Consider the following 24,170-nt stretch of genomic DNA (forward strand, 5'->3'; position numbering starts at 1 on the left):
AAGTCTATCACTCCAATCCCCATGCTACACTGGGTCTTTCTGACCACATCACAGTCTCTCTGAGTACCGCATACAGGCAGAAATTAAAGCCTGTAAACCTGTTGTGAGGACATGAGTCAACAGTGAAACTGGCTAAACAATTAAACTTCATCATCATCACACAACAGCATTTACCAATTGTTGACCTCATCACAACAACAGAATCAGCCATCAGAAAAAACAACAGAAACATATGCAGAACAGATCAGATTGAAGGCATCAGTGCCTCTCGAACAGAAAGGCACCTCCTACCAACCTGACCATTCAGAAAAGCAAAACCATCACCTTCCTGCTGGGTAATAAAGGAAGGTGCATGGTGGTTGTAAACACAGTCAACTGCTATCCCAGGGACACTACTCAGTGACACAAATACATATGAAACACTGGGGCGAGATCACACCAGTGGACACCAGAAAAAGGGCCATAGAATGGTTAGAGCTGCTACAGAAAAAGAAGCTCATCAATCATGAACAACATGATTACCTATATCATGTAGAAACCATCCCATAAATGTATGGGCTCCCCAAGATTCACAAAGAAGGAACCCCCTCAGGCCAATTATAAGCAGCATCACCTCAGTTACTAAGAATATTGCCAAACATATATCTACCACCTTAGCCCCATTGGTTGGCAGCATGCCTAATCATATTCAAAATTACATGGACTTTGTGAACAAGGAATGATGACTGAAACTGGGCATAGATGAAACCATGGTGTCCTAGGATATGACCTCACTGTTCAGATGCGTCCCAACTATGGAAGCGGTGGAAACCAAGGACAAAACTACTACAAGACAACACCTCAACAATAGAACCAACTTCAGTTGTCTTCAACTGTCTGAACACAACCAACTTCCAATGCAATGGGAGGTTTTACAGAAAAAAAGCATGTCCATGCCAATGGCTTACCAGTGTTTTCCATTGTGGCCAACCTTTGCAAGGAATAAGCAGAAGGCAAAGTTCTAAAGTCTTGCAGAGGAAGAGCACTGAGCCTCTGGTTTAGATATGTGGACAGCACATGGGTCAAAATCAAACCACATGATGTACAAGCCCTCACAGAATACATTAAATCGGTGGACAGTGACATCATGTTACATGAGAGGACATCAGGACTGTTCTGAACATGCTGAAGAGGACATGTGTCTCCACAATGGAGTCTACAGGAAAACCAAACACAAAACAATACTCTTTGACTCTCACCACCCACCAGAGCATTAGTCATCAAAAATCTGCAGCACTGAGTTGCTAGTGTACCAACAAGTGCCCCAGGCCCAACGGAATGAGCTCAAACATCTGAGGGATCCACCTAAAGCTTGTGGATCCTAATTGGACATTTGTGAAAACGGCCACAAGGAAAAACACCAACACTGCAGGTGGTGAAGAAAAGAAGAAGAAACACAGCAATATTTTTCATTAAAGACATGCCTGGAGTGTCTGAGAAACTCAAAAAACACCACATCCCTGTGTTTTTTAAGCCAGCACACACCAAGACAGAAACTACTCCATCTGAAAGACCAAACAACCCAACACAAATAACACTCAATCTAGTGCATGCAGTGAGGAATTCACAGACCTGTATATCAGGAAAATAAAAGTCACTAAACAAACATATGACTCAACACAGGAGAGCCATCTTCTTTGGTAAAGACTCATCATCTAACCTCTACCTGAAAGATAAGGAATACTCATTAAAGGACAACAATGTACATAATTTGGAGAGGGAGGCCACATGTTTTGAAAGAGGAGTGAAAGAGGCTGTTTGTGTATAAACAGAGAAACCATCCATCAACAGAAGAGGAGGTATTATAGTGTCCTTTCATCCCTTCCCAAGAGATTCAACAATTATTCACAATTGGCCACATGTGACGACTCCAATGACTGTCGTCATTGTTACCCACCACTTGGGTCAATGATCCACAACTGGTATCGATGACTTTCATAACAACCACACAGAGGTGAAATACCTGGGACTCCAGTTAGAAATGAAGAAGACCCTTGGATGAGAGTTGAAACATTTTCAAATATCTACAACCAAGTCCAGTTGCCCTTGATTCAACTTTTGTAGTTAGATTTTGTAGTTGTTTGTTTAAAAAGATACACAGCTAGTTTTGGATGATATGGAGCTATTGCTCCAATGTGGTTTGGATGCACTTGTTGTAAATTGCTTGATGTAACTTATTAGTGATAAAATTAGCGTAATGCAATGTAGCTGACAAGCTGGATTGTTTGTTCAGTAAAGATGTAGTCTTGGTCAGACACACCAGTCTACATGTGTTAGGTTTGGGTAAAGGCGTTAGTGTTGGATCAGGGATTCCAGCTGGGGGCACTTCACTGGCTCAGTTTGGGTTTAAACTCACTGTTCAGGAAGCGAAGTGTCATCATTGTGAAGCTCTTTTCTCACTGGCTGTCTGACCTGTCCATCACTGCTGCTGTTTGAGGATGGTGAAGATTGGCTGTCAGCTGTAAACCAATCATAAGATGAGTCATTAGTGTTTACAGGTATGTGTGATGTCATAAAGCCTGTTTATCAAATAATTTAGGCGCAATCATATCAGGAGAACACAAGTGTCACACTAGCGGTGTGAGTGAGATCAGCTGATGAACATTTGTCACTGACTCAACTTTATCTTAAAATCAGATCCAATCATTTTACAGCACTAGTTGTCATGGCAATTTACCTTGATGAAGTTGATATAAGATATTATCACATCTCTGACAGAGAAGTACAGCAGTTCGCGAAACAACCAGGGCTGACAAGAAAATCCTCCTCTGGAGCTATGTGGTAAAATTGCTTTTTGAAAAAGAAGATGGATCCTCAGGTGAAATAACTGGATGTATAGCAGCATTTTAAACTTTGAATGAAACTTAAATTCGTAATGAAATATAATGAAGCTGAGTGAGGCCTGCAGCAGGACTCTGATCACAGTTCAGTCTGCTTACTAGACTCACAGTGGCTGTTACATGTCAGACATGAAGACTGTACACTGACTACTACTTCTCCATATGATGCATTAGCACTCTGTGATGTGACTGACAGTATATTGTACTCTGTTAACGGTGTTTTTGTCATATATATGTATCTCTGTCTGTAAACAGTCAGTATGTCAGTAAATGTAGTGCCATGAAAATGTTCTCACCTGTTATCTCTGAGGTCAAGGAGGAGTTCTTCATCCTAGGATGTAGACCTTGCTCCTCCACACAGGGGCTCATCTCCCTCAGCTCCTTGCCAGTTTGGAGCTCTCTGTGGGGCTTTGCTGCTGCAGGTGTCCCAAGATCCTCTTGGTTCTGCTTCTGATTCTTCCCCACATTTGTGCCATTTAGCCTAATACTCTGTGATATCATCAGTGATGGCGGAGACGAGGAGGAGCATTTGGAGATGGGTGGGGTTAAATCTGAAGGCTGAGCGGGGGTGGTCAGCTGGCTGGGGGCATAGGGGTTGATTGGCAGGTCCGTGGTGGGCATGGCCTGAGGGAAAGTCACCTGATTTCCACTGAGTTCCATTGGATTTGTCCTCCTCACCTGGTTGTTGGCAACATGGCGTTCTCCGCTGCCTCTCCTGTTAGTCTCACCAGGTGTGACAGAACCGATGTAAGTCTCTCTGATTGGCTCAGTCCGCAGGTTGAGGTGGGGCCTATACAGACTTCGACCCCGGTCTTCAGGTACAGGTGGCTTTAGATGGAGGCTCAGGTTCTCCACCAGTGTCTGTTCTCTATGCTGTCTGTCAACAACATTCCCCCACCCCTGCGGCCCCGCTCTGCCATTGACATACAGGTTCAGGTCTGGTTTAGAGACCAGGACACCTGTTCCTCTTTGCCCCACCCATCTCCTCTGTCGCTCCAGGTAACGAGTCTCCGCCTCTGTCTCTGTCTCATCCTCAAATCGCAGAAAACGAATTGGAGACGTCGCAGGGGGGTGTTGTCTCATCAACCTGACAGCTGATTCGCTGCTAGACAAGTCACTCAGGTGTCCTGGTAAAGAGGCCGCAACCTCTGACCTCACCTGGACAACAGGATGCGGCCTGACCCCCGACCTGTGAACAGACCATGGTTAGAGGGCACGAGAGTCCAAACAACAGGACTTGGATCAATTTGCTGTGATGGATTCACTGAAACATTCAGCCTATCATCATACTAGAAGCGATTGATGTAAGTTGTGTCATTTTACATCCACATTTTAAATCTGGTACAAAAGTAGTTTCATTTTTTTTATCAGTTTTACTTCTCACTGCATTGAGCTGAAGCTGATTGTTTACTTGAAAATGTATTACATTGAATAAGGCCTGGTGGTGTTTGCACAGCTGGGGAGCTGTAGGTATACAGAGCACAACACAATCACAATCACAGGAGGACAAACTGTCCTGTAATACCACCACAACGTTCCAGCTCAGCTGCAATTGGTCACTCTCATCATCGACCACGTTACAGCACAAGACAGAAAAAAACATGTACAACAAACTCAGAGCAGTTCACAGAGTAAGACTGCAGCTGCTGCAGATCAACAACGGACCAGATGTTCACAGAGGAACGGACGCTCTCTGCTTTAGGAAAAATAGTGGTTTTGGTTCAATATTGAAAAATTTAACTTGTCCTGTCTGTCTGCCAGACAAGTGACAACGAATCAAAGAACCTGAACTTAGACACCGAGGATCTAAAGACACCAGGAAAAAGTGATCAGATTTAATGTTCAGCGAATATTTTGCTGATACATTTAAAATGTTTCCTTGTGTTGTTATCAAACATCATTGATAATATGTTCTTTAAAAATGACTCAGAAGATGGAAATTAGTAGAAAATAATTTATAGGAGACATGAGACAGAAACAGAAACACCAACTGTGTGTGTGTGTACTCACACGGCGTGTGTGTCGGGGGTCAACAGGTTATGGTCAGCTCTCAGAGGAACGCAGCGACGCTTCATACAAGCTCTGTCCTCAAACTGTGGCTGCCGCGGCAACCGAGCTGACACAAAGAAGCTGAACACACACACACACACACACACACACACACACACACACACACACACACACACAGACGGGATGGGGGAGGGGAAAGGGTGACATCAGCAGCCCTGATTGGTCTCTGTGACAGAGGAAGGAGGATTAAATTGAGCAGCTCGTCAAGACTAATTAACTTGACGAGACCACAGACTGTTTACATCAGCACTCACTGTGTGTGTTACCCTGAGTGTGAGTGTGTATTGTATGTGTTTTGTGTGTATTGTGTGTGTTGTGTGCGTATTATTCATCCATCGACTGGACATTTTGAATCCGTTGTTGCTGTCTACACAATTACCTGCACAGGGTAAATTTCATTGCATGAATTGTTTATTGTTTATTTTGGATTTTTTTCACAATTTTATTTACTGTTCAGTCTTTTGTTTTTTTTTTCATCTATTTTTCAAGTACAGTGAGTGAAATGTTTAAAGCAAACCAAATTCCATGTACGTGCACACACCTCAATATGGCTGATTCTGATTCTGTTTATTGTACATGTAGTCTGTGTTTTATGTGTGTTTTGTGTGTATTCTGTGTAATGTGTGTATCAGTGCAGTGTGTGGCCAGATTATGTGTGTATTCTGTGTACTATGTGTGTATTCTGTGCACTATGTGTATTGTGTGTATCATTGAATTGTGTGTGTGGATTGAAGTGAACCAAATGGAACTAAACAGAAATAAATAGAGTCAACCTTACATGACGGTCTGAACAAAGGTCCAAACCAACGCGCATTTTTACCACATTGTTCACGTTTGATCCAGTTAGTTTTGGTTTCACATTGCAATTCTGGAAGAGCACTAAAGAACGACACATGACAGAACTCTGTCTCTCTATACTCAACATTGATTGGTCTGTTGGGAGGCATACATCTGATGTTGGTGTGCTTTCACTTTAGTTCAATTTGGCTTTCTCTCATTCTCTTGGAAAATAATTGAAAAGTGTCAGATGGTTTTTGGTGAGTTTTCCTAACGGACTTTTGGTCTCCTCTCCTCAGGTGCAACCATGGCTCATTTTGTTTTGTTGTGTTGTTTTTCCTTGTTTTGGTTCTGCTGATAGCCTGCCAGAACTTCTTGTAATTGGTTCAAAAGGCTGAACAATAGAGAACAATGTTTTCACTGTAATTCAGTGAACCATGGTTCACTTTGATCTTGGCAGAGACATAACCTAAATAACTTCACTACGTATGTAGAGGTGCATGCACACAACAAATAGAACCAATGTACTGTCAACATAAATATAAATAATAATCAATAACTATTAATCCATTAGTGTGATGAAACAAAAATGCGTCCCGTCATTTGTCAATCTTCATATGTGATGTGATCAAGAATGAAGTGTCAACTATGAAGAAACTCAGACGCTTACAGATTCACAGATCAGGCATGAGACAGAAGGTCTGAGCCTACGTTTACACTTAGGGAAAATGCATGTTTTCATGCGGTTTGGCCTCTTGTTTACACGCAAACAGAGTTTTTTCTTGGAAAACGATCATTCTTAAAAACTCCGGCCAAAGTGGAGATTTCTGAAAATGCCAGTTATATGTTGCCGTGTAAACAGAGTTAAACAGCATTTTAGGTTCCGAAACATCACAACATGTGACTGAAAATACTTAATGTCATGTGAGCGACCATGTTTACACTCGCGCCCATAGGATTGGCACAGTTATGGTGGCGCTCAACGGCGGATTTATCCGGGTTCATGTAAGCGACAACATTTTTGAAAACGATGTTGTGTGCGATGTTCCAGTCTTTGTCCGGGAGGCAGATACTGTCTCTACATTTAAGAGTAGGCTTAAAACTGTCCTTTTTGATAAAGCTTATAGTTAGGGCTGGCTCAGGCTGGTCCTGGACCAGCCCCTAGTTATGCTGCTATAGGATTAGACTGTCGGGGGACATCCAAAGATACACCGAGCTCCTCTGTCCTTCTGTCCCTCTCCATCTGCACGCTCTCATGTCCTACCACGGCGTCTTACTAACTTAGCTCCTTCCCCGGAGTCTCTGTGCTTTGTCGTCTTGCAGGTTCCCATGGACAGTGGCTGAATCTGGATTGTGGATTTCAGCTGCGTCTCCTGCCTTGGCCCTGCCTGACATCCACTGCAACTGCTACTGCTGTTATTACATCCACTGTCACTGTTACTGTGACTGCATGCATGTCTGTCTGTCTGTCTGTCTGTCTGTCTGTCTGTCTGTCTGTCTGTCTGTCTGTCTCACTCTCCCTCTCTTGCTCTTCCTCTCTCACCCAGCCGGTGGAGGCAGATGGCCGCCCACCCAGAGTCTGGTTCAGTCTGAGGTTTCTGCCTGTTAAAAGGAAGTTTTTCCTCGCCACTGTCTCCAAGTGCTGCTCATGAGGGAATTGTTGGTTCTCTGTAGATAAAGAGCTCAGTCTGTAGCAGCTCTATATGGAAAGTGTCCTGAGACAACTTCTGTTGTGATTTGGCGCTATACAAATAAAATTGAATTGAAAAAATTGCATGATGTTATTTTTGAAAAGAGAGGGGGAATATCCGTTTTCCACAATAACCTGCTATGTGTACACATAGGCTTAGTTAAGGCCTGCCCCCTGTCCTGAACACCTGTGGTCCACCTGTTTCTCTGTTCTAAGCCCCACCCCCTGTCCTGAATACCTGCGGCCTACCTGTGTCATTGTGCTCTCTGCTCTCTGATTGGCCACCATCCAGGTGTGCCCTCTGGTTGGTCAGCAGGTGTTGGAGGATCCTGCGGTTCAATTGGACCCTCTGACTCAAAGACAGGTAGCTGCTCCTTCTCAGCTCCTCTTGCAGGCTCACCTGGTCATCACCAGGTGTGATGTAACGAGGTTTATCTGTGACAAACTTTATGCAAATTTTGTATTGTTTTCTGAGCGTGTTATTTTTGGTCTTTTTGAAAAAAAAAGAAAAGAAAAAAAGATGACAATGAAAAAAAATCCATGTTATAAATCTAATTTTTATTTTATTTTAGCTACTTTTTCCATTCAGAAATGTAAGTTTATGAATCAAAAACAAAATTATACCTACAATCAATCAGTGCCTACAAAAATAAGAAGGCTGCATTGACTGAATGCATGTGTGAATTGTAACTTGTACATGTAAAATGTAGCATGTTTGTTTTTCTTCTCTTCTCTATCATTTCATTTTTTGTCCTAACTCTGTGTCCCCTGTTCTTACTTTGCACTACTGGAACTAATGTGAAGCAGTATGTTTAATAAAGTTTATTTTAAGAAAGAAAGAAAGAAAGAAAGAAAGAAAAGGGAGCCCACCCAATGTCGGGGACCCTGATCCTACACCTCCCACAATGCACTTACACAAGGAAATTACGTCACTCCGGCGGTTTCCCGCGTGCGTAATGTGTTGTGGTGGAGACAACATGGCGGCACCTTTGGAGGTGATAATGAGCAGCGACTCCGGCTCTCAGCTGTGGAACAGCACCGTCTTCGATCTGCACAGCGGCTCCAGCCTGCTGTCCTACCGGGGGGGGAACAGCTCCGCCCGGGCACTGACCGTCCTCGGCGGACAGTTCCTGCTGTCCGCCCAGCTGGGCAAGAACTTCATCAACGTGTGGGAGATCCAGAGGAAGGTACGAGCTCAGCGGGAGACACCGGGACACACGCAAACACGGCGGAACACACCTTCTGCATGTCACCTGGCTAACACACCGGAGGCGGAGAGAGCCTCGAGTCACTGCTGAACACAAAGAAACGTCACCAAAGCCCCTGAAGATATCTGTGATATTAAACACGGCGCGTGTCTGCAAACACAGGTTCGAACCCAAAACAAAGTCTAAGGCTCGTGACGGACCGCTCGGGTCTGCTGGTCAGTTCGGCCTGGAAAACCTCCACCAAACGTCATTTCACTTCTTTTAAAACTGATCTGTGGTCAAGAATTTAGCGCTTTCGCCCTCCATTGCACGTGTTGGTCGAAGGAGATCGAAGCAACAACACGTGGAAAAGAAGTGAAGATGTAATTTTAACAAAGTGCTGCTTGGTGGTCTTTTATAATCAAAGGCGATATCGATAGATCAGTTTCTCAGACTTAATGGTTCACATTGATGTTCATCCATGGTCACAGGTGCAGAATGTTTGGTGATCTGTTCTATCTTCTTGTCACATTTCATCAGTTAATTAGCAGCAGGTCTCTTGTGATTGTGGAGGCAGATGGCCGCCCACCCAGAGCCTGGCTCTGCCTGAGGTTTCTGCCTGTTAAAAGGAAGTTTTTGCTTGCTCATGAGGGAACTGTTGGGTCTCTGTAGATGAAGAGCTCGGCCTGTAGCAGCTCTGCATGGAAAGTGTCCTGAGACAGCTTCTGTTGGGCTTTGGTGCTACACAAATAAAACTGAATTGAACTCAATTGATTGGACCAGCATGAAAGCGAGGCTCATACACTTCGTCCATATTTATTTCTGACTCATTTTCTTACAATCGCATTTACACAGAGTTACCTGCATCAGTTAATGTCACCATGACAACGATGTCGACCAGAGAGAAACCAGCCGTGTTAAACCCACCTTCACCTGGAGACAGGTCACTGTGAACGATCTCCAGCTGCACTGAATGTTCACCAAACATAATCATTGCTCATCTATGGGAAACGTTCCACTTCATAATGTGTTGTTGCCTGTTCAAACACAAGGTGGCAGCAGGTCCTCAACGGTATCTGTTCGAGGGCCACAGTGTGTCTGGGGGCCAGGCTTAAAAAAAAAAAAGACATTTATTTAGGTCTAATTAGCCTTTTATTGTTTAATGTTTTCATTTTCTTAAAAAATTCTTCTTTTTCTGATATGAGTGTGAACAGACTGTTAAAAACACGTGAAATCCATAATGACAACGAGATACTGTAAATATTAAACCTCAGACATGTGACTTCCTGTTTGTCGCCCAGGATCAGCTGCAGCAGAAGATCGTGTGTCCAGGTGTCGTCACCTGTCTGACTGCCTCACCTAATGGGCTCTTCCTCACGGCCGCCGTCGCTGAGGCCATTTACCTGTGGGAGGTGAGTCAGCTCCTTCTTCTTCTGTGCTTCATGAACATATTGGCACTACTTGAGGAGGATATATAAAACTAATATTGATTAAATTAATGACGAGGATTGATAACAGTCACTAGTGTCAATGACCACTTTATTTGATACACTTCTGTAGCCGACTCTCTTCTCTTCTGTAGACTCAGTATACTCTACAGAATATAAATGTAGAGACAGTGTCTGCCTCCCGGACAAAAAAATAAGTCATTGCTGGGTTTTTTGTTTTTTACTGGGAAAATCAGTTGAAGTCCATTTAAAAGTCTCCTCCTAACGTCCAGAGACAGTAACTCCAGGGTCAGATGTTTTCTCTCATTCTCCCATGTTGCCTGATTCAGTGAATTCAGTGAGTTTATTTACACCACACCAGATTCAGTGATGATTGTTGGAGCAGTGAAAGATGAACCAAGAAGGTTTTGATGAGTTTTACTTGGTTTTAGTTGTGTTTGAATGAAGTGTGTTTTCTAATGATAAAATTACAGTTTTTGTGAATGGAGTCTGGTGGATTTGGCAAGAGTGATGTAACAGCTGACTCTGGTAAAAAAAACAAACAACCAGATATTAATCTTTAACATGAAGGTCTATTTCTGCAGGATCCTTTCCAGACTCTTATCACAACAACCCGAGCGGTCAGTGGCAGAAACCAACACTGACGACGTCTCACGCCGGTGTGATGTTGAATCCTGCCCTCAGGGGGTTGATGATTGTGGTTTCCATTGACTGTTGTTATGATAAATAACAATGAAGTTTTCCCTTCATTTTTTTGAGCAGTGTATGTCAGTTCAGATCAACAAACTGGAATCATGATGTTTCTGTTTCGTGTTCAAGAAAAACAAATGTTACGTGTATCTCCTCTGTCATTGGTTCAGGTGTATAATGTCTGTTCTTTGATTGATTCAGGTGTCCACAGGTAAGCTGCTTGCTGTCCTCAGCCGTCACTATCAGGATGTAACTTGTCTGAAGTTCACAGACGACAGCAGTCATTTTGTCTCAGGAGGAAAAGACAACCTGGCTCTGGTGTGGAGTCTGTCCAGGTAACACATCTGAACTCACCTGAACACACCTAGTTTGAAGAAAGCCTGAGAAATTAAAAGTCAGGTTGAACAGATTGGTCACTTCAGCCAGTTGGCAGTCAGTATTTGGACATCGTCCTCTCAGTGTCTGTGTTATTCTTATTATCTTATGTGCTCACATCCATCCAGTGACAGTTTCAACTTGAACACATTCACGTCCCCGCTGAGTTACTTCATTCAGAAAAAGCTGCTGTCTGATCAGAATCAGAATCAGAATCAGAATTACTTTATTGATCCCCGAGGGGAAATTGTTTTTAGCAGTGCTTCATGCAAAACAGAATTATAGATTAGAATAAAAATTAGAAAGAAGGACGAGAAGGAATATGTATATAAAGGCAATATAAAAGAAACAGAATATTAATACTAAGGATATATGTAAATATATACAAATATACAGCAATATCCACTCAATGAATGTACAACAATATAAAATGTACCGCAATACAATTGGATGTGCAAAATTGAGATGTAAAATATAAATTAGAATTACTATGTACTGAATGTTGAATGTGCAAAAACTGAAATGTGAGATCTACAACAGAGCAGACAGTGACAGTGAAGTCCCAGGGCCGTTCAGAGGGAGGAGGCGTACAGGTTGATGTCCACAGGCAGGAATGACTTCCTGTAGCGTTCAGTCCTGAGTTTTAGGTGGTATGAGTCTCCCACTGAACGTCCTCCTGTGACTGACCAGCACATCATGAAGGGGGTGTGAGATGTTGTCCATGATAGTCCTTAGCTTCTTCAGCATCTTGGTATAGGTGATAGGAGCATCATTGTAACGGTGTCCACACGCATCTGACTAACTGTGTCCCCTCACATGTAAGCAGTATTGGACAGTAGCAGCGTTACTACCTTTAACTACATTTCTCATTAGCGTGGTGGTAACGTTAGCGTTGCTTTTTTCTGAATCAAGTACCTTTTCAGTAGTTTGGCTCTTTTATCGATCGAGTAGTGCAGCGGTGTCCACACAAGCTGAAGCTCAAATGTAGCAGAGCTCTTTCCTGCAGTCTCAAATCAAACTGCTCAAGATCAGGAAGTGATGCCACCTCCATGACGGACGTGTACACCTGGCCAACAGAAGCACTTCCACATCCAGTGCTGGCTGGTGTCTGCAGCGTCTGTGCTGCAGGAAACAGACTCACCAGCTCAAGTTTACTGGATGGAAATATGACAGAGGGTGAGAGCAGACAGCATACACGATGTCGACACCTGCTTTGTGTTTGTTTCTGTGAGAGCAGTGACAGCAGATAGTACAACTTATTGATTAATCAGTTAATTAATCTGTTTCTTTGATCACTGACGTCACTGACTTGGAACGAATTTGGTTCGATGTAAAACCACGTTGCTGTTGTTCACCTTGCTGCATTTCTCTGAGGGTAGCTGTGTTTAATGTAGAGTGAAGGGGTAGGGGGAGGGGTAGGGAGGGGTAGGTAGGGGTAGGGGTAGCGTAGCATAGCTCACAGCACTTTCCAAGTAGCTGTCCCAACACTGTATATAACTGACCGTGTGTATAACTGTGGTCACTGGCAACCAACCAACCCGCCCATGTGCACTGGTGTGGAACTAATTGCATTCACTTTTCATAACTGAGTCACTGTGTACGTCACTTTTAAATAACTGACGGACTAACTAACTAACTTCCAGTCTGAAGTTGAAATGATGAGTTCAGGAACATCCCACAGAACATTCCAGGAAATGCTGATTGGAGCCGTTTGTATTAGTTTGTTGTTCAAGTCTTCAGAGTGAAATGTGATCTTCAGTTAGTTGTTGAGGATTCCTTAGTTCCCTTTTGTGCATTTAAACCATGAACAAAAAACAGTTTAAAGTGTGCAGATGAAGAAGCTCAAGACTCAGTCAGACATCTTCCTCTGAAGTGATTCCTAGAGAAACTCGAGCAATTGATTATTGAAAATCATCAATTGATGTTCTTTGCATCACATCTTAATCCATTTAACTAATACAGCGCCATGCTGATGATTAGTGTCACGCTGTGTGCTTACACTGTAGACAAGTGACGTGAAAAAGATGTGATTTGATGGCATAGTGAGAGAAGAGAGGAGGGGAGAGGAGAAGAGAGGAGAGGAGAAGAGAAGAGAAGAGAGGAGAAGAGGAGAGGAGAGGAGAAGAGAGAAGAGAAGAAGAGAGAAGAGAGGAGAGGAGAGGAGAGGAGAAGAGAGGAGAGGAGAAGAGAAGAGAGAAGAGAAGAGAGGAGAAGAGGAGAGAAGAGGAGAGAAGAGGAGAGAAGAGAGGAGAAGAGAGGAGAGGAGAAGAGAAGAGAAGAGAGGAGAAGAGGAGAGAAGAGAGGAGAAGAGAGGAGAAGAGAAGAGAAGAGAAGAGAGGAGAAGAGGAGAGAAGAGAGAAGAGGAGAGAAGAGAGGAGAGGAGAAGAGAGGAGAGGAGAAGAGGAGAGGAGAAGAGAAGAGAAGAGAGAAGAGAAGAGGAGAGAAGAGAGGAGAAGAGGAGAAGAGAGGAGAGGAGAAGAGGAGAGAAGAGAGGAGAGGAGGAGAGAAGAGAGGAGAAGAGAAGAGAGTAGAGGAGAAGAGAAGAGAGGAGAAGAGGAGAAGAGAGGTTTGGTTTTAAAAAGCCATTTATTTGCCAACTTTAGCACAAAATCAAATCCTCATCCCTTCTTTCAATGAGCTAAAATATTCCCGAATCACAGATAGAAAAACAAAAACACCGCAGAAAAAGAAAAAGTCTGTCCTATTCCGGCATTAACATTCAAAAATTAGTGATGAGCTCTCCATTGCCCCCTAGAGAGCAGAGAACCCCCCCAATGCCCCACATGTGACTGAAAGTCTGCAGATTGTCCACCATCTTATAATATGTGTGTTCAATCTTTAGTCGGGCCTTCAGCAGACCCTGCAGCACCAACAATGGCTGCACACTGCCGACACCTTTATCCCGATTTTTCCTCGTCAGCCAGATGGCTAACTTAGCGGACCCTGAAAGAAAGTTGATTAAAGTGTGCAACATTTTCTTTTTTGCACTATATCTCGGGCCATATATAAACAAACTAAAAGAAAAATCTTCCCCGAGGGCCTGAAACCAGGACTTTAAAAGTTCAAACAGCGCAGCCAGCCGCGGACACTGGACAAACAGATGGAAAATTGTTTCAGAGTCTGAACAAAACCCACACTCCTCCCCCAGCTCCGGATCAAGGTGTGCTCTGTATCTGTTCGTAGCTATTGCCCCATGTACAACCCTCCATTGGAGGTCTGCTGCCCGCTTATCCAGGGGCAGCTTGTACAAGGACCGCCAGCTGCCTTTGGGAGAGGTGTCTGGGCCGAAAAACTCTGTCCACCTCGACTCCTTCAGCTCTGCCAGAGAGCGCAGGTGCAAAACCTTAACGCAACACTGGTAGATAGCCTTCTTACCAGCGTCCTGAAACTTGTCCAGCTTTGGGGTTGCAAGTGAGAGCAGCTGTCCCCCTCCTTCCTGCCACTCCCCCACAGAAGGTGTGACCACCACAGAAGGGAAACCATACTCCATCCCCTCTGTCCACTGTTCACATTGAGCATGGTTATTAATGAATGCTCTGAATGATGCTGGCAGGGCAGCACAAACCTCCTCCACCACTCTGTTGAGTAGCCTCACAGAAGTAATGCCACTCCTGTCCCTCAGGGCATCCATACTCAACCTTGCCCTCATCAGGTGGCCCAGTTTGGTGCAGCCAGCTGTTCTGAGGTTAGCCCTCAGGCTGGCTGATTGCAGTGTCTGTGCTCTAAGGAATCCATTGAAGAACAGAGGTTCCTCGAATAGCCACATGCCAGGAGTCCCTTCTGTGGTACGAGATGAGTTAAAAATCCTCCATGCTTGCACCACAGAGCTGTAAAACGGAGTCAGCCCTGTCAGGTCTACCTCCTCCAGTTGTATCAGGAACAGCTGTTTCTCGTATCCCAACCTCCCGGCTCTCCTCAGCAGCAGGTGAGCGGTGTCCAGCCAGCTGGGACCACATCCATATAATATTTCCTGAGCTGTTCGAAGTCTGAAAGAGGCAATCTTTGCCTGAATGTTAATGAGGCCTTGCCCACCTTCATCCACAGGAAGGTAGAGAACTGCTGCACGAACCCAGTGCCGGCTGGACCAGAAGAAGTCTACGATGGCCCTCTGGAGATCTTCAATCAGGCCTGGTGGTGGTGTAAGAGGGACAAGTCTGTGCCATAGAGTCGAGGCGACCAAGTTGTTTACGACCAGAACTCTCCCCCTATACGACAGCTGGGGTAGCAACCATTTCCATTTAGACAACTGAGCACACACTTTCTCCATCACCCCCTCCCAATTCTTGAACTGAAAAGCCTCAGTGCCCAGAAAGACCCCCAACACTTTCAGGCCCTCTTTACCCCATTTGAGCCCTCCCGGCAAACTGGGCACTGGCTGACCCCTCCACTGCCCGACTAGCAACGCTCCACTCTTTGCCCAGTTGACCCGTGCAGATGAAGCCCTCTCGTACAGGGACAGGGCATCCCACAGACTGTGAACATCTCCCTGGCTTGTGACAAAGATATTTACATCATCCGCATAAGCAGAAACCAATGGAGGACGCTAACTGAGAGCAGGACCCGGCAGCGATAAGCCAGTGAGTCGACCCCTCAACCTGCACAGCAAGGGCTCAATGGCTAAGCTGTATAGCTGGCCTGATATAGGGCAACCCTGTCTGATCCCCCACTGCACAGGGATTGGCTGACTCAGCCCTGCCCCCATTTTCACCAAACACTGCGCACCCCTGTATAACAGACTAACCCACGACATAAACCCATCACCAAAACCAAAAGGCCTAAGTGTGGAAAACAAATAAGAGTGATCTACCCTATCAAATGCCTTCTCCTGGTCTAGTGATAAAATCCCTGTGTTTACATCACAAAAGTTACACATTTCTATCACATCACGAACAAGAAAAATATTGTCCATTATATTTCTGTCAGGTATGCAATAACTTTGGTCTGTGTGGACAATGCCACCAAGTACACTGTTTAGTCTGTTGGACAAGGCTCTAGAGAGAACCTTGTAATCAGTACAAAGGAGCGCCACTGGCCTCCAGTTCTTAAGAAGAGCCAAGTCTCCTTTCTTTGGCAGGAGTGAGAGGACTGCCCGCTAGCATGAGACAGGAAGAGAATCTGTCCGGCAGCACTCGACCAGAACTGCGTGAAGGTCAGATCCCATAATGTTCCAGAACTGTTTGAAAAAGTCACTGGAGAGACCGTCAATCCCAGGAGCCTTCCCAGATGCCATCTGATGGACGGCGGTGGTCAGCTCCTCTAGAGTGAGCTCGGAGTCCAGAATATCCTTCTCCCCTGGGCTAAGCTGGGGGAGCTCCTGCAGCAGCTCTTCCTGACACTCGGTCCTACAATCCTCTGCAGCAAAGAGATTGGTGTAAAAATCCACCGTGTGTCGCCTCATCTCCTCTGGGCTGGTGGTGACCCTACCATCTGGGAGCTTCAGGCAGGTCATCATCTTCCTCTGTGCTGTTGACCTTTCCAAGCCAAAAAAGAAGGCGCTTGGGGCATCCATGTCCTTCAGATGGAGGAAGCGAGACCTTACCAAAGCCCCCTTCACCCTCTCCTGTAGTAAGGAGCTTAGTTCCTTTCTTTTCTCTTGTAGCAGAGAACCCATATTGGGGTCTGGGTCTCCGTGCAGCCCCAACTCAATGTTTTTAATGCTGGCCTCAAGGTCATGCACTGCCGCCTTTATCCTAGAAGTGGAATAGGATGTGTACTGTTGGCAGAAGACTCGGACTTGGGCCTTGCCTACCTCCCACCAAAGCTTCAGGGAACTGAAGAGGGGTTTCCTCAGTTTCCACTGCTGCCAGAACCCCTCAAAAGCCTTACAAAAGGTAATGTCCTGTAAGAGCTTGTTATTAAAACACCAGTACGAGCTAACCCTTTTACCCGGCGAGGTTACCGTTTCCATGGCCACAAGATGGTGATCTGTAAAGCCAACTGGGCAGATGCTACTGGAGGCAAGCCTGGAGCTGAGGCTTCCAGAAATGTAAAGCCTGTCCAGCCTGGCGGCACTCACCCTGTTATTGCTGACCCTCACCCATGAGTACTGTCTCGTGTGGGGATGTTTAACCCTCCATGTGTCCAACAGATCTAGATGTGTGGTGACATTTTTCAAGTGAAGTGATGATTGTGGATGTGGTTCTTCATGTGTCCTGTCTAAAGTGAAATCTAAAGTACAGTTAAAATCCCCACCCATAATGATCTGCTCATTTTGGTATTTTTGCAGCTCATTTGCCAGTGTGCTGAAGAAGCGAGCTCTGTCAGCGCCGTGGTTTGGTGCGTACACATTTACAAAAACAAAAGCAGCACTTTGTATTTCTGCCTTAACAATGAGTGCGCGACCCTTCACCACCTCAACAGAGAACAGAACAGTTGCGTTTGCAGATGGTGTAAACAAAATTGCTATCCCCGCACTAAAATTTGTGCCATGGCTGAGGACGCATGGTCCATCCCACCATAGGCCCCAGTCTACTTCATCCCCTGAGACTGTATGTGTTTCCTGTAGAAGCAACACATCCAACTTTTTTTGAGTAGCTAACTCAGAAATTATAGCTCTTTTATGCCTGTCCCTCCCACCATTAATGTTTAAGGTCCCTGTAATGAGGCTCTGCATGAAGAGGGCAGAGAAGAGAGACAGACAAAGAGACACAAACAACAAGCAGTCAAAAAGAGGAAGCACCGTGCTGTGCATGATCATATTTTAACGTTTACTTTTCCGCACCTAACGCGTCCGCGCGAGCGAGGCCGCCCGCCGCCCCCTGCTGTCTGTGCGGACAGGTCAAATGTTTATGCCCGACATCCCCGCACTCAAAACACTTCATCTGACCTGAGCTCGCGTACACCATGTATGAGCCCTCCCCGTGTTTGACTCTGAAGGACACCTCCAGCGTTTGAGTCGGAGAGTCCAAGAACATAAATAGCTGCCTTCGCAGCGACTGAACATGCCTCAGTTTAGGATCTTTGCATCCTAAACTCACCGTTTTAATCCCGCTGGCAAATTTGCCGAACCTGCGGAGCTCTTGCTCCAACAGCTCATTTGGTATGAACGGCGGAACACCAGATATGGTGATTCGCGTGGAGGGCACCGACAGCGGGGACACCTGCACAAACAAATCGCGGATAAACACGCCGCTCTCAATCAGCTGATTCACCTGCGGCTCACCTTTCAAAAACACCACCACAGCCTTATTCATGCGGGAAGCATAGCTTAGCTGTTCGTGACCCACCTGCTCTCCCACAGCCAGCAGGACCTCCTCCACCGACACACTGTTGTCAGGCGGGACTATCCTCACTCCCTGCCGGAGGGATGGAGGTGGCGTCTCGGCGGACGCCATCCCTCCGAAAAAAACACTCCCTAACAAGTAACCTGTAACTGCAACCACTCACACTCACACTGGAAACGGAAGGAGAGGAGAGGAGAGGAGAGGAGAGGAGAGGAGAGGAGGAGAGGAGAGAAGAGAAGAGAAGAGAAGAGAAGAGAAGAGAAGAGAAGAGAAGAGAAGAGAAGAGAAGAGAGGAGAAGAGAGAAGAGAAGAGAAGAGAAGAGAAGAGAAGAGAAGAGAAGAGAAGAGAAGAGAGAAGAGGAGAGAAGAGAGGAGAGAAGAGGAGAGAAGAGAAGAGAAGAGAGAAGAGGAGAGAAGAGGACAGAAGAAGAGAGGAGAGAGGAGAGGAGGCAGGACAGAGCGAATGGCAGAAAGTGTCGAAGTTCGGGTCATTTCAAGCTGAAACAGTGTGAAAACTCTGTACAGTGTGTGTGTTGTAGATGCGATTAGCCTTTTGCAGGAGCACCACGTCAGTCGTTATCGTGGAGAAAGCATCTGATCCGTGCAGCAGACCTGACACAAGCTAGTGCTGACATAAACATGTGAGAACATTGTATGTGTGGACTCTTCCTCCCGCTCTGCTCTCCACTCGTTTCCATTTTCCTACAAATGTCAGTGGGATGACAGAGTCAAGGGAAAAGAGTGTGCAGGATACACAATAGAACAAAACAACAGAACAAAATGTAAGTACATCTGTACAGATTATGAAAACACTAAATGCTGTAAAATTCCTAGCTCCTCTTTTTTTAGAGGAAATGTTCAAATGTGATTTTTGGCCCATTTTGACAGCCCTAATTTGAATGTTATTTTGAATCCACAATATTTCTTGAGAGCCCTACTGACAGCATGTCACTGATCACCTGCAGCCAATAATCAATATATCTGTTATTGTAAAGATGAAATGTGCTCACTCAGCGTATAAACCTGCAGCTGCAGACACACTGTACATCCTCAGCCTCTGAGCTGTGTTTGATGCTGTGATGTCAGCCAGCACCAGAGGATGATGGGAAACCTGACCTGAATGTAAAACATGTCAGATAAACATCTGTCAGGAATAAAACATGTTTCAGCTGTTTAATCAGTTCCATCTTCATCAATCTGATGTCTTCCTCTCAACTCTCTGCAGGATCTGATCTGGAGTCAGTTTGGAGTAAAATTATAGCTTTTTAAAGTCTTTGTGTTGATTTCTGTCCGAGAGCATCTTCAATATCTGCACTGATTAAATTGTGATCAGTATCATTTATGATCGATAATGATCGGTGCTCACTTGCATAAATAATCTTAAGAACATATTTTCCTCTATGCTTTTCCTCTGGTTTTTTTTTCAAGTCCTTCCTGAGACTCTGAGGAGTTTCTTTGAGACAAACATCATTACAGTAGAAATGATGGAGCAGATAGACAGATAGAGTCTTTAACAGGAAGTGGGAATCTGTATCCTGTTCATGTCAGCCTCATCCTAAATTCCATCAGCCAAAATCTGTAGTTTTCTGATGGAAGTTCTGAATGTGGAAATCAGTGTGAGGGTGTTTTTTGGTTCTTGACTGACTCATAATGTGTGTGTGTGTGTGTGTGTGTGTGTGTGTGTGTGTGTGTGTGTGTGTGTGTGTGTGTGTGTGTGTGTGTGTGTGTTTTCAGTGTGCTCCAGCTGGATTTAAGCCACACCCCTGAGCCGCGTCACGTCCTGTCTCGTCACTCTCTAGCAATCACAGACCTGCACTGTGGCCTGATGGGAGCTCAGGCCAGAGTCGCCACTGCCTCCTTAGACCAAACTGTCAAGGTGAGACTGAGCTGACGTACAGCTCCGCAGGTACAACACTGTTATTATTTTACAGAAAACTGAAATAAATCACTGAGCGAGAACCAGTAAACAAACCATGATTTATGAAGAGACTCATACAGGCTCAAAACACACCATCATCAGCAGTAACTCAAAGTCAAATATGATCGTCCTCTGGGGGGGGTTCTCGTTGTGAGTCGTCACCTGGCTGAAGAGGCCAAAGGTTGTTGTAGCGTTGCCATTGATGGGAGCTGTGGAGGAGGAATGTAGGAGAGCCTTTTTGGTGGGCACGGTCTTTTCTCTGCTGTTGCTTGACCTGTTCGTCTTCTAACTGGGAAGATCGTCTTCCCAGTTAGAGCTTTTTATGTGGAATTTTTTGAGGTGGATCCTGAGGTACTTGAAATGTCTGACCTTTGACCTTGACCAGCATTTACCTCAAAGGACCTGTTTTGGGGGCGTCTGTCAGGCATTGGTATTAGAAGAAGAGGAAGAAGAATCGGAGGGACAATCCTCTTTATTAGTCACACAGCAGCTACATCACACACATGCCAATTTGTCCTCCGCCTTTATCCCATCCTGGTCACCTTCCTCCCCGGCAGACCAGGAGCGGTGGGCTGCCATCCAAACGGCGCCCGAGGACCCAATCTCTTTCGTCACCACTGGTGATGTTTTTAGTGGGGGTATTTTAAGGTGAACACGGGGAGAACATGCTAACTCCACACAGAAAGGCCCCTTTCCTCGAGCAGCAGGCACTGAAGGCATGGTGGGCGACCACAGCGTTACCACCGTGCCACCGTGTACCTGTTACATTGCCTGCCCATTTTAAGCCTAGTCCTTGGTGATGGCAGTGCTGTTGATGTTTGCTTCCTCAAGAACACAGATATCAGCGCACTTCTCTTTCCAGCTCTAATGCAGGATTTTTTTCACTGGCATCTTTGGTGGATCTCCAGAATGCCTGCTGGAGGTCGTCCAGGCCTCTACACCATATAAAAAGTGTGGGCAGGATCACTGCCCTGCAGACCAGCAGCTCGGCCTTTGCAAGCAGGTCAGAGTTTTCAATGACTCTGAGGAGCTTTGAAAACATCCCTGCTGGCACAGCGAGGCAGTGCAGCTTGCTGTTGATGTCTGACTTCCAAGTTTGGAGAACTCACCAAAACCCTCTTGGTTCATCTTTTACTGTTCAACAATCATTACCAGCTCTGGATTGGTGGAAATACACTCTTAATTCATTGAATCAGAAGAGGAGTGTTAGAGAGGGGGGGCTTGTAGAGTCGGCATATTTTCACATCTAACTCTTGAATTATTTTCACTGGATTATGACTGGAGACACTGAAATATGTTGGACTTCAACAGATTTTCCAGGTTACAAAAAACTAATTAGTGGACAACAGAAACTTAAGACTGCTGTCTGTCAGTCACTGCACTCATTACACTGGCTGCTGCTTTTTTCTGCAGTCGAATATAAATTTTTGCAATCAAATGTCTGGAATTTTTTTACAATTTGAATATATATTCAAAATTAGAATATTCGCTGGCAGCTCAGAATATTCTAACTTGCTGTGAGATCTGTCTCATTACTTTTCTAGCTTGGTGCACACAGTGAGACAAAACATGGCAAACTCAACCTTTATCACTATGTAAATTAAATTAAATTAAATTAAATTAAATTGAATTAATCTGTATACGCCGTCCATTAATATTCAATTTAGAATGATGTTTATAGGTGTGCGTCTTGTGTAATACCCCTGTGAACACATTCAGGAGACTCACCCTATTTATTCTCTGGTGAATTAAGAGCATTATGGGCTGGTGCTTCATTCGACACAAGATACCCTTTAGCAACCGCATGAGAGCAGTGACGAGTAAAAACAATTCGTCAAAATGTGCTTTCCTGCGGCCTTTGTTCTCTTCGTCCACTGTGACTCTTCTGTTTCATCACAGGTGATATTAGTGTTTGCTGTGAAGTGCAAACAGACAAACAAATGTGTCCTGCTCAGATAAAACTGTTCAATATATAATCTGAGGAGAGAGACATTTATCTGATCAAAAAATACTCATCTTGAAACTTTCAGCCTGTTTTTTTTTTTTTTTTTTGAACAGCTGCTCAAAACAGTCAAATACACCAGATGACCCACAAACACTGAACCAGGCTTTCAGAATCAAAGTACTAAATACGAACTGTAAATAAACTAAATACGAGACATAAAACACAGTTAGAGCAATAACAGAGAGACTCTGTGACCTCCAGTGATGGATTGAAAACATCGCATAAAGGCTCAAGCTTAAGCTTCACTCATGTCTTGAACTTTCTTACTTTCATTGTCCTCATCTTCTCAAATTCGTTTAGCAGAATCAGTTTCCTGCTGACTGACTGCAGAAATCACTACTTTTTTGTATTTGTTCGATAACTGTTTGAGTCCAAGCTCAGAGCTCAGGGTGGCACTGGTGGTACAGTGGTAACACTGTTGCCTCACAGCTAGAAGGTCCTGGGTTCGATTCCTGCCTGGGGCGCTGTGCGTGCCCTCAGTGCCTGCTGCTCGAGGAAAGGGACCTTTCTGTGTGGAGTTTGCATGTTGTCCCTGTGTTCACCTGAGGTATCCTCCATAAAATAAACCACTGAAAACATGCAAGAGGACCACCTGACCAATGGGGACAAAGGAAACTGGTCCCCGGGCGCCGGTCAGATGGCAGCCCACCGCTCCTGGTCTGCTGCGGAGGAAGGACGAGCAGGACGGGTTAAAGACGGAGAAGAATTTCACCAATGCATGGCGTGTGAGAGCATGTAGCAGTGTGAGACAAATAAAAAGGGGATTGTCCCTCTGATTATTTCTTCTTCTTCTTCTTAAATTTTGGAAAGGCCATCCCCTACATAGGAAGTTTGATTGATAGATTTGATTTTTTTCAATTTGATACACAAAACCAGCTCAGTGTGCTCTAAACTCTAAAACACCAATATGAATAGAACTTGTTGGATTTTGAGTCTTATCAGCACCAAAGTGGGTACTCAGCATCAGGCCACTGACAGACATTTCCATTAGAAATGAGCATGACTGGTCAACCAGTACACTGCACCACCATCAACCAGTACACTGCACCACCATCAACCAGTACACTGCACCACCATCAACCAGTACACTGCACAAGGGCTTCAGCGTAGCAGGAAAATGGCCATAACTACTCAACGAATGGTCCAATCATCGTAAACCTTGGTACATATCATCAGGCCTTGTTTGAGTCTGCCTTTCAGCAGGCCTAATCAAGCACACACACCCACACACACACACACACCCACACACACACACACACACACACACACACACACACACACACATTTGAGTTTCAGTCAAATCTGATCATAGGAGGCGCTTTAATCTTGGCCAGTTGAGCTGTTTCCTTCTGTTGAGTGCAACAGGGCTTGAACCTGGAATTGCCACTTGTGGTCTATATACACACTTTGTGTTTGTTGTTAGTCCATTTTTGAATTATTTCTGAATTTTAGAAACCGTGACATTGACTTCTTGTAGAGTGACAGCTCACCTGAAGCATGATGCTTTTTGGGGAGCAGGTTGTAGCTGAGCTTTCAGATCAGAAAAACTTAAAATGTCCTCAGAGACACTAACAAGCAGCTTGTTTCAGTATGTGTGTCCTCTTAATGAGGTTTGGTTTGTTGTTTCTCTCTTTCAGCTGATCATAAACTCAATTTCCTGCCTGCTGAAAAACGACCACGTCTCTCTGTCATGTTCTCTAAAGGTGTGCTTCAGAATAGAAATAGAGATGAAATAAAACAGGACAGATCGTAGAGATGAAACACGTCTTCATGGTTTCACAGCATTAATGAACAGGAAGTGAATCAATCAGAGTGCTGATAAATCTCCCCAGAGGCTCTGATCTGGCCGATGCTTGTCGTCTCCTCTATCTGCTGTGTGATTGGACGGTCGTCCTGCAGGGACAGATG

The 24,170-nt window shown here is 44.9% G+C and overlaps 2 protein-coding genes across 2 annotated transcripts in view; one reads left to right on the forward strand and one right to left on the reverse strand.

The window, feature by feature from the left end:
* Positions 1–2,354: 2,354 nt before the first annotated feature.
* LOC139330429 (uncharacterized) lies at positions 2,355–4,992 on the reverse strand. The gene is made up of 3 exons (XM_070961332.1): positions 4,890–4,992; positions 3,176–4,068; positions 2,355–2,498 (listed from the first exon to the last, which is right to left on the reverse strand). Exons 1-3 carry the CDS (start codon positions 4,952–4,954, stop codon positions 2,392–2,394), a joined length of 1,065 nt encoding a protein of 354 aa, XP_070817433.1. The 5' UTR covers positions 4,955–4,992; the 3' UTR covers positions 2,355–2,391.
* Positions 4,993–8,358: 3,366 nt separating this feature from the next.
* Positions 8,359–24,170, forward strand: part of wdr18 (WD repeat domain 18) — a 50,086-nt gene continuing 34,274 nt past the window's right edge. The window contains exons 1-4 of the mRNA XM_070961865.1: positions 8,359–8,603; positions 9,905–10,015; positions 10,943–11,076; positions 20,074–20,215. Coding sequence (XP_070817966.1) covers positions 8,373–8,603; positions 9,905–10,015; positions 10,943–11,076; positions 20,074–20,215 — 618 coding nt within the window. The 5' untranslated portion in view covers positions 8,359–8,372. The remainder of the gene's footprint in view (positions 8,604–9,904; positions 10,016–10,942; positions 11,077–20,073; positions 20,216–24,170) is intronic.

Source organism: Chaetodon trifascialis, chromosome 4 (genome assembly GCF_039877785.1).
Source record: "Chaetodon trifascialis isolate fChaTrf1 chromosome 4, fChaTrf1.hap1, whole genome shotgun sequence".
NCBI classification, from domain to species: domain Eukaryota; kingdom Metazoa; phylum Chordata; class Actinopteri; order Chaetodontiformes; family Chaetodontidae; genus Chaetodon; species Chaetodon trifascialis.